At 36.9% G+C, this 10,926-nt stretch overlaps 1 protein-coding gene across 1 annotated transcript in view; it reads right to left on the minus strand.

The window, feature by feature from the left end:
- Sptz (zinc finger FYVE-type containing 26 spastizin) overlaps nucleotides 1–9,913 on the minus strand; it is a 48,723-nt gene extending 38,810 nt beyond the window's left edge. The window contains exons 1-2 of the mRNA XM_070101848.1: nucleotides 9,850–9,913; nucleotides 4,103–4,208 (exon numbers count right to left, since the gene is read on the minus strand). Of these exons, the coding sequence (XP_069957949.1) occupies nucleotides 4,103–4,174 (72 nt within the window). The 5' untranslated portion in view covers nucleotides 4,175–4,208; nucleotides 9,850–9,913. The remainder of the gene's footprint in view (nucleotides 1–4,102; nucleotides 4,209–9,849) is intronic.
- Nucleotides 9,914–10,926: the final 1,013 nt, after the last annotated feature.

Below are 10,926 nucleotides of genomic sequence, written 5' to 3' on the forward strand. Positions count from 1 at the left end.
GGACGTGTGGTGTGATTTGCTTACTCCTGAACCTTGGTAAAAATCGAACATTTCCACTACTTTGAGCTCAATTTCAAGGTCATTTTCATCGTGAAACTAATCAAAATGATCTCTATTTCTGTAATATGTTTTCCATTTTATCACGTGAGACCATGAAAACGAGAATACAACGATAAATACTATACGAAAATACACCTCAAAGTTGGCGTTTTAATAAAAAAAAACGGTCAGTTTTTTTTCTCATTATGCACTGTGTGCTGCAGGATTTTTTTTATGTGGTGCACACTGACCACACAGACCCATTCTCTCACATATGGGCCTACCAGCTTTCTCCTGCTTGATTTGAAGCCGCTAGAATTTATGCATATAAATACGATCGAAACAGTGGCGCGTAAGACGTATATATACGACCAAAACAGTCAAAGGGTTAAGAGACACAATAGCTGGGTAATATGTATTAGTAATGTAAAGGTCAGTTGTAGTGTAGACAGAGTGACCAAAATTAAGTTATGGTGCCACCTAATAAATGTGTCCTCACAGCCTAAAATCAGTTTAGCATAAATTCTGGAGATGATGAGGTTTCCTGTATTGCACAGCCATATTGTTAAGACAAATGGCCCCAGATATGATGGTGTTCATTTAAATCCTCTTATCTAATAATAAGTTTGACATCCTTACATTTCATCAAGTGGTCATAATTATTCCTGTACATAACACGGACATTATTAACATAGTCAGAATGGCAGGCATACTTATGCTCATTAAAACTAGTGTATAGATGAGTGTGTGTATGTCTAGCTGTCGCTCCCATGTACATTTTCTGGCATCTTTAATGTAGAATGACACACACTGGCTTCAGTTTCAATGAGACTTGTGGGATTCTTGCTGCTTATATCGCTAATGGTAGTGCTGGTAATAGTGGCTACTCTAAGACTGTACTCAGAGAAGGCACTGGAAATATTATTAGCTACCTTACTTTTGAGGAGGATAACAAATCTTTCCCAAGATTTCTCGAGTTTAGGGATTTTGATCCACAGAGCATGATGACTACAATCATTGATGAAATGCTAGGAGAAAGTGTAGCAGAAAAAAGCTGAGAGCCCACAGGGTGTGTAGCTCTGAATATCTTGAGGAGGAATGTGACTACATTTACCAGGTGCTCTCTAAACTACACTTCCCCTTTCCTTTCATCATTAACTGTGGACATCAGGCTCTGGGAAGTACAATGCCTGCACTTTAAAGGAGGGGTTTGGGATATTGGCAGTTTGGAGGGATATGTTGTGTATCTCTATACGTATATGCTTCTAAACTGTTATATTCTGAGCACCTCTGCAAAAGCAGTGATAATGTGTGAGTGTGGTGAAAGTGTTGAATGATGATGAAAGTATTTTCTTTTTGGGGATTTTCTTTCTTTTTTTGGGTCACCCTGCCTCGGTGGGAGACGACCGACTTGTTGGGAAAAAAAAAAAAAAAAAAAAAAAATCAGGCTCTGCTGATCATCAGTATCATCAAACTCAACAAATCTCAGAAAACACTTGACATCCTTCCCAACAGTAAGATGGCTAATAATATTTCCAGTGCCTTCTCTATATACAATTATAAAGTAGCCACTAATACTAACACTGCCATTTCTACTACATGCACTACTATCCGAGACTTAACCAGCAAGAAATTCATAAGTCTAAGTAAAACTAAAACTGAAGACTGTTATGCCATGTGGAAAATATGTGATAATAAGTAGGACAGACAGTGAGACACATACACCAATGTCAATTAGCATAACTATGCCTGCTATACTGGCAATGTTAATAATACCCATAACCATTTAATGAGGTGAAATGTCTCCAAATTTATTTTTGACAAGAGAATTTAAATAAACCCTTAATAATACAGTTATACAGAACATGGGAAGCTTTAGCATCTCCAATATTTTAGTTAAATTGATTTTATGCCTCCAAGACACAGCCATTAGGTAACATACGTCGAGTATATTTAGAGGGTATTCCGAGGGTCAATACCCCCAGGGCCCAGCTCACGACCAGGTCTTGCGGTAGATCAGGGCCTGATCAACCAGGCTGTTACTGCTGGCTGCACACATTCTGACATACAAACCACAGCCCGGATGATCAGTTACTGATTTCAGGCGTCTGTCCATCTCCTTGAAGACAGCCAGGAGTCTATTGGTAATCTCCTTTATGTATGCTGGGAGGGAGTTAAACAGTTCTGGGCCCCCCTGACACTTATTGTATTGTCTCTTTAGCATACTCATGGCACCCCTGCTTTTCACTGAAGGAATGTTGAACCACCTGCCAAGTCTTTTGCTTTCGTAGGGAGTGACTTCCGTGTGCAGATTTGGGACTAGTCCCTCTAGAATTTTCCAAGAGTATATTATCATGTATCTTTCTCTCCTGCATTCCAAGTACAAGTCAAGGAACTTCAACCGTTCCCAGTAATTTAAGTGTTTTATTATACTTACATGTGCAGTGAAAGTTCTCTGAATATTTCCCATGTCTGCAATTTTGCCTGCCCTGAAAGAGGCTATTAGTGCACAGCAATATTCCAACCTAGAGAGAGAGAGCAAGTGATTTGAAGAGAATCAACATTGGCTTAGCATCCCTAGTTTTGAAGGTTCTCATTATCCATCCTATCATTTTCCTAGCAGATGTGGTAGACACACTGTTATGATCTTTGAAAGTGAGATTCTCTGACATTACCACTCCCAGGTCCTTTGCATTAGTTTTTTGCTTTATTGTGTGGTTGGAATTTGTTTTACACTCTGATCCAGTTTTTATTTTCTTGAGTTTCTATAGCAGAGTAATTAAAATTTGTCTTCACTAAACTTCATATTGTTTTCTGCACCCCATTTAAAGACTTGGTTAATGTCCTCTAGGAGATCTGCAGTGTCCCCAATCCATGATACTGTCATGCAAATTCTGGTATCATCAGCAAAGGAGGACACAGTGCTGTGGCTTACATGTCTATGTCAGATATGAGGATGGAGAAAAAGATGAGAGTGAGTACTGCACCTCGTGGAACAGAGCTTTTCACTGTAACTGCCTTAAACTTTACTCTGTTTACTTGTTTACTGTTACTCTTAATGTTCTATTTGTTAGGAAGTTATAAGTCCATCTACCAACTTTTCCTGTTATACCTTTATCATGCATTTTATGTGCAATTACACCATGATCGCACTTGTCAAAGGCTTTCACAAAGTCTGAGTATATTACATCTGCATTTTGACTGTCCTCCAATGCATCCAAGACCATATCATAGTGATCCAGTAGCTGCGAGAAGCAGGAACAACCTGCTCTAAACTCATGCTGTCCTGGGTTGTGCAAATGATGGGTGTGCAAGTGGTTGGTGATCTTGCTTCTTAGAACCCTTTCAAAGATGTTAGTGCTATCAGTCTGTAGTTCTTTGCAATTGCTTTTCTGCCGCCTTTGTGGAGTGTGGCCATATCTGTTGTTTTTAGAGACTGTGGGGGATGTCCCCTGTGTCTATGCTCCCTCTCCAAAGAATATTTATGGCATGTGAAAGGGGTTTCTTGCACTTCCTGATGAACACCTTATTTATGCTACAATTGACCTGAACACTACTATACATATTTCCTGTGTTTATGTCTCTGTATTGGATTAATAAAGTCCCTAGTAGGAAAAATATTTCCACAACAAAGGTATCTTACAATGCACAAGTTTTTCTTTTATACTCAGGAAATGTGGTTGGAGCCACTCCAGTTATTAATGTAGGAAGTTTCTGCAAAAAATGCAACACTGAAAAACATAAAGACTGATATAGATTAAGGAATATGAGAATTTAGGTTGCTTCACTTACTTCTTAAGAAGGAATGAGCCACAAAAAAAGTATCTGGGTTATAATACTCAACAGAGGTAATGAGTGGCGAATAATAATAAAAATTACACCAGATACACCAGTGTATCTGGTGTTACACAAATAATAGTGTACATCAAAGCCTTATTTTGAGACAGGAGTGCTCTCTCTCTCTCTCTCTCTCTCTCTCTCTCTCTCTCTCTCTCTCTCTTTTTTGGGAGGGGGGGGGGGGGGGTAAACTGTGTATAAACTAAATGACCATTTTCAGGCTTACCTTATAAACTTTTGGATCCCCTTGGAAAAGATACCTCAAAAGTGGCCCACAGGGCACCTTATTGCTACTCATGGTCAGGTAACCAATAGTTAGTATGTCTTATATTCTGTGAAAAAAAATAAACTCCTTAACTATGAAAATTTGCAGAAATTAGTTTTCCAAATTAAAATATATTGCACAGGTTTATACTGTAATCATAACCTACTTAATATTCATGCAAAAAAAAATTATCTTTACATTTACACATATACAGTGGAACCTTGGCACTCAAACAGCTCCCTACTTTTATTTATTTATTTATTTATTTAAAAATTTGAGCACACATACAGAGGTACAAAAAATACAGATAAGAGCAGCATGCCAAAGCCACTTATACTATGCATAGCATTACGGGCTGGCTTAAAATTAACTTAAGATGAACTAAGCAATGATGACATCAGTGATAAAACTTTAATGTAAACAGATTACTATAAAGCACAAGTGAGTATTACAAAGACAGGTCATATGATTGTATGCATTGTTGTACATTCAGTAGAATGGAGTATTCTGTTAGGTAGTGTATTTAAAATATAATAAAGTTAGATTGGGTTTTAGGTTTAACATTTATGTGATATAATTGTGAGAAACATTTAAGATATACAATTTATAAGGTTCAGTTATTCAGTATTTATTTGGTTTTGGGTGAGTAAGTGATCTTTGAGAAGAGACTTGAATTTATAAACAGGTAGTGTTTCTTTTATATTTACAGGTAATGAGTTCCAGATTTTAGGGCCTTTTATGTGCATTGAGTTTTTGCATAGTGTGAGATGGACACGAGGAACATCAAAGAGTGATCTGTGCCTTGTGTTATGGTCATGTGTTCTGTTGAGGTTGGCAAGGAGATGTTTGAGGGGAGGGTTAATATCAGAGTTAAGTGTTCTATGTATGTAATAGGTGCAGTAATAAGTATGAATGTTTTGTATGGTGAATAGGTTTAGTGTATTGAATATTGGTGGAGTGTGCTGCCTATAGTGAGAATTTGTTATCATTCTAACTGCAGCCTTTTGTTGGGTAATTAGTGGTCTGAGATGGTTACTTGTTGTTGAGCCCCATGCACAAATTCCATAGGTGAGATAGGGGTAAATAAGAGAGTGATATAGGGCCAGGAGGGCTGACTGTGGAGCATAGTATCATATCTTCGATAGTATGCCTACAGTCTTGGAAATTTTCTTAGAAATTTGTTGTATATGTGTATGAAATTTGAGTCTATTATCAAGGTGGATTCCTAAGAATTTTCCCTCTGTTAGCTTTGTGATAGGTGATCCGTTTATCATTATGTTAAGAGGGACATCTGTAGCTCTGTTACCAAACTGAATGAAGTAGGTTTTGTCAATGTTTAGTGTAAGTTTGTTAGTCCTCATCCAGGTAGATATTTTCTGTAATTCGGTATTTACAGTATTGGCTAGCGTGACTGGGCTCGGGTGGGAGAAGACGTATGTAGTGTCATCTGCAAATAGTGTGGGTTTGAGTAATTGCGAAGCATTTGGTAGGTCATTTATGTATAGGAGAAAGAGAAGAGGGCCAAGGACACTTCCCTGTGGGACACCAACTGTAATTGGTTGTGCAGAAGAGTTTGCCCCATTTGCATACACATATTGGCTTCTGTTGCTGAGGTATGACTTGAGGTAGTTGAGGGAGTGCCCTCTTATACCATAGTGTGACAATTTTACGTGGAGCAAGTCATGGTTAACTGTATCAAAAGCTTTACGTAAGTCAATGAAGATCCCCAGTGGGACTTCTTTTTTCTCTATTGCAGTGTATATATGTTCTAGCATGTGTATAATAGCATCATTAGTATTTTTATTTGGCCTGAATCCAAATTGGCAGGGGTTGAGTATGTTTTGGGAGATAAGGTAGGAGTAGATTCGTTTATGAATTAATTTTTCGAAGATTTTTGAGAGAGGGTGTAAGTTGGATATTGGCCTATAGTTATTCAACTCTGTTTGGTCTCCTCCTTTGTGGATCGGGGTGACCCTTGCTATTTTGAGTACTGTAGGGAAGGTGGAGGATTCAATGGATTTGTTAAAGAGTGTTGCAATGATTGGTGATAGCACTTGTGACACTTTTTTGTATATAAAGGGTGGTAAGGTATTTAAATCTCCTGCCTTGTTTTTTAGCGTGTTGATAATAAGGGAGACTTCGTATGGGTTAGTCGGAGCTAGGAACAGTGTGTTCGGGTAGTTGCCAGTGAGGTAGTCATTTGGTGGGGTATCTGAGCTTGGGATTTTATTGGCAAGGTTTTGTCCTATAGTGGAGAAGAAGTCATTGAGTCTGTTTGCTGTTTCTGTTGGTGGGAGTTGGGGTTCATCTGATTTTGCTAATTTTATTTCGCTATTTCGTGATATCTTTTTTGTTCCTAGAATTTCTGATAGGGTTTTCCAGGTCTTTTTTATATCACCTCGTAAGTTGGATAATCTGTTCTCATAATACAATTTTTTTGCCCTTCTTATCAGGCTGGTTAGGATTGACGAGTAACGTTTTGTTTGGTCTCTGGTTATGTGACCCATTCTGTACTGTTTTTCATATTGGTGTTTTGTATTTATGGATTTGAGAATGCTGGGTGTTAACCAGGGACTGTTCAGTCTCTTAGCTGTCATCTGTTTAGTTTTTTTAGGGCAGTGCTTGTTATAGAGGTATTGGGTCTTTTTTAGAAAATTATTGTAAAGTAAAAGGACACAAGTGCAACTAATGTGACATTTATTGTGGCAACGTTTCGCTCTCCAGGAGCTTTATCAAGCCAGATATTCGTCAATATCTGTATAGATTTCTAGCTCAGTTTGCCAGTCAATGTTTGCTACTGCTGTTGTGAAGTTATTAATGGCTGCCTCATTGTGAAGTCTGAAGGTGACTTTAGTAGTGTCTTGGGGTAATTTACCAAGAGTTGTTATGAGAAAAGTAGGGTAGTGGTCTGTGGTATTATCTGTAATTATGCCTGATTTTAAAGGGGATATGGTGTTGGTCCAGATGTGGTCAAGTAGGGAAACACTAGTCTCTGTAACTCTTGTAGGTTTTGTTACTGTTGGTAGCAACATACAGTTACTCATTGTGTTTGTGAATTCAGTAACGTGTGGGTCCTGGTCTTGCAGGAGATTTATATTGAAGTCACCTGAGAGTAGTAAGTGATCTTTGTTCATGCGTGCATCAGTTATCATACTTCCTAGGTTTTGACTAAATTGGCTAATGTTTGACTGTGGAACTCTGTAAATGTTTATCAATGTGAGAGGTTTTTGTAGGTATTTGGATTTGAATTTGGCTATTATATATTCCCCATGTTCATCCCTTGTGCAAGTATTAGTGATACATTCTAGTTGGTCTGAGTAGTATATGGCTGTGCCACCCCCTTGTTGGTCTGGCCTACAGTTGTGTATGGCTGTGTAACCAGGAATGGCATAGACATCTGTACTATCAGGCTTTAGCCAGGTTTCAGTTAGTGTAATGATGGACATATTGGCATGTAAGGAATTTAGTAATGCTATGAGGTCATCGTAATGCTTGCTTAAAGATCTGATATTGTAGTTAAAGATAGTTATGTTGTTGTTGGCACTGAGAAGTGCCTTTGATTGTTCTGCAGTGTAGTAATTACAGTAACTGTTTGATTCATTTAAGTCATTAAATAAGAGGTTGGTATCAGGATCAATGCTTGTAATCATAAGATTTGTAGTGAATCTATAGTTAGAATCAAGTATAAAACAAAGTAAATAGTCTTAAGCTAAAAAATAGCACCTGAATTATTTAACAAATGTAAAATAATGAGCTAAGGTAGTTTTTTTTTTTTTTTTTTTTTTTAAGCTAAAATAAAGGAGACAATATAAAAGGGACTAATACAAATAAAGTGATAATCAAATAATGGAGCTTGGGAATATGATAGTAGGTAGTACTATAAAGGTAATTCTTTAAAGTTAGAATTATAGTATATAATAATAATATAAAAGGGACTAATGTAAGTTGTGGTGAACAATAAAGTGGTAATCAAATAAATGAGCTTTGGAATATAATGGCAAAATTGTGAACTTATTCTACTTTAGCACCTGAGAATAGCACCTTGATTATTTTAACAATTCAGTATTCGAACACTTTGTTCGGTAAAAAAAATCATTCGGTAGTCAACCGTTTGCTCAGCACTCAACCAAACATGACTTGCCAGAACTTTGCTGTAAACTATTGCACATTTTCTTGCAATTTTTGGTGTTTTTTTTTATATTATTTGGATAAATAAGTCACCATGGGACCTATGAAGATTAGTGATAACAGCCAACTAAAAAGAAAATTGGTTGGGAAAAATTCGTTCAATACTCAAACAGATTGGTACTCAAACAGCCTTCTGGAATGAATTAAGTTTGAGTACCAAGGTCCCACTGTATTAGGCCTTTACCTATTTTTAGGAAGAACTTTCGAAGATAAAAAGTTGAATAATAACATCAGTTACAAAAAAAGAAGAACTAAACTTTGAAAAGATTATTCAATGCTGAATGACAAAAGAGAATGAAAAGAAATAAGTAGCAGGTACAGGACATGAAGGGTAATTAAAGGGCAGGTCTCAAACCCTCATTATTATTAATAAACTTTCTTAAGTAAAACTGATACAGTTTGAATGATAGTTATATTTTTAGATTAATAATTCAAGATCTTTATAATCCATCTTTTACCTGAGTACCAAACAAATTAATATTATTATATTTAGAGAAAGTGCTAAACCAGTAGAGGTGATACAGTGTCTGCGGAATGAGAGGCAATCAGAGTCTATCCAAGAAAAAGAAGGCCAAGTCCTATTCCTTAGATTAAGAGCTCCTCACTACTATCAAGGAACCTCCCTTGAGGGGTAATTAACACTTACAAGTATGCACATATATGCAGTATTAGGTCATTTACTGAGAAGACATTTATCCCACCAGGGGACAAACTCCTGATTGATACATTGTTCTCCCAGTTAGACAAATTTCATAGAGCATCCATAACTTTATTGCTAAAGGCAATACCAACAGCTAGCATTACTGCGACCACTATCAACACCTAAGAAAATAGAGGAACACAGAGAATCAAATGTTGATATCTACATTATTCTTTATGGGGAACATAATAAAATACACGTGGGAAACATCTAGAAGCCTTATAAACTGCATTTGTGAGAATAAATATGTTATTGGAAGCATACAAAAATTGGTGAATAAGACTCTTACCCAAGATATGAGCCAATTAATGCCAGCCTCACACAACAACACCAACAACCATCTCGTGAAGTTTCAAGAAACCAAACGTGTTATGAAGGAGTCAGAATTGAATCATAATGTTTGGATTGCTCTCATCACCACCACCAGCACCACCAATAATACCATCATCATCACCGTCATCATCGCTCAAAACACAGGCAGCTTCCGAATTTCAAAAAATACTGACTGAACAACACCTAAGCAGAACACTGCCATTACCTAAACTCCACCCACAATTCATGCAGCACCTGACTCAACCCCCATACAGATACTTTGTAATTCGTATTGACTGTTAAAGTTTCATATGGAAGAAAAGTCTTCAGCATATAAAAGTTTGGATCATCTGACACACCCACCTCGCTACGCTCCAAGATCTCTGATGCTTTATCTCTTAAATTAAATTAGTTTGACACATTATTTACACTTGAGTATCTTAAATCCGAACTTCTCTTGATTATTTATAATGTATTCTTTTCAATACTCCCTTTTTTCCATACTTACAAGTCAGTGGCAGCGTGTAGCCACCAGTGTTGTTGACATCCATGTTGTTGTGGTGTGTCAGCTGATCTTGGGAGGAGGAGCCGCATAAGTTTTTATGGCAGAAAAGATTTTTTTTTTTTGTATTTTCCATAGGAAAAGAGAAATTTATACTTTACCAAATTATAAAACAGACGATATTTTATATTTTTCTTTACATTCTTGGTGTGCAACCCTCAAGTATAAATGTAACTATTTGGCAATATTGCTAAGTATTTGATGCATCAAAACTACGGTACTAATCATGTCTTGAAATATGTCAATACTTTTTAATAATATTAACTAAGTTTATTTATAGTTCCTTAGCTTTTGTTATTTTTTTCTTCTATCTTTGTCTGAAAGTAATGCTAGCTACATGAACATATTAACATCTAATAGTTTTTCATTAATTTAAAAGTTTCACTAAGGTATTTGAGGTGTTAGACCTTTTGTATTCAATGTGCCATTTTTTTTTTCACGATCTACTTCAGATGTGCCATACGACACTTGTACCCCCATCCAGTTCTTTAAAAATATATTAATAACATATTAACATTTTTACATAATACAGTATTATTTAATATAAAAGATAAAATAAACATTACTTACTTTTATGAGAGTTTTGAGTCTGCTTTGATTTCGCCAAGTTTGTAAGGTATGATTTTGTTGAGATTTTTAATCCCAGGATAACCCAAGAAAGTCAGTGCGTCATCGAGGACTGTCTTATTTCCAGTGTGGTCCTTCAGTCTTGTCCCCCCCCCAGGATGCCACCCACACCAGTTAACTAACACTCAGGTACCTACCTGTCAGGTGAACAGGGACAGCAGGTGTAAGGTGATTAACACCCAGGTACTTATTTACTTGGTAAGTAAACAGGGACAGCAGGTGTAAGGAAACACGCCCAACGTTTCACCCGTGCCGGGGATCGATCCCTGGTCCCTCAGAGTGAGCTGAGGACTTTATCAACTGAGCCTCAAGTTAGACAGGTATTGATAAGACATGAGTGTTTCTGTCCCTGATGGTTTACCCGCCCCTCAGTTTTTTCATTGATAATCTGTGATA

The sequence above is a fragment of the Cherax quadricarinatus genome, chromosome 79, assembly GCF_038502225.1.
Source record: "Cherax quadricarinatus isolate ZL_2023a chromosome 79, ASM3850222v1, whole genome shotgun sequence".
Taxonomy (NCBI): Eukaryota; Metazoa; Arthropoda; class Malacostraca; order Decapoda; family Parastacidae; genus Cherax; species Cherax quadricarinatus.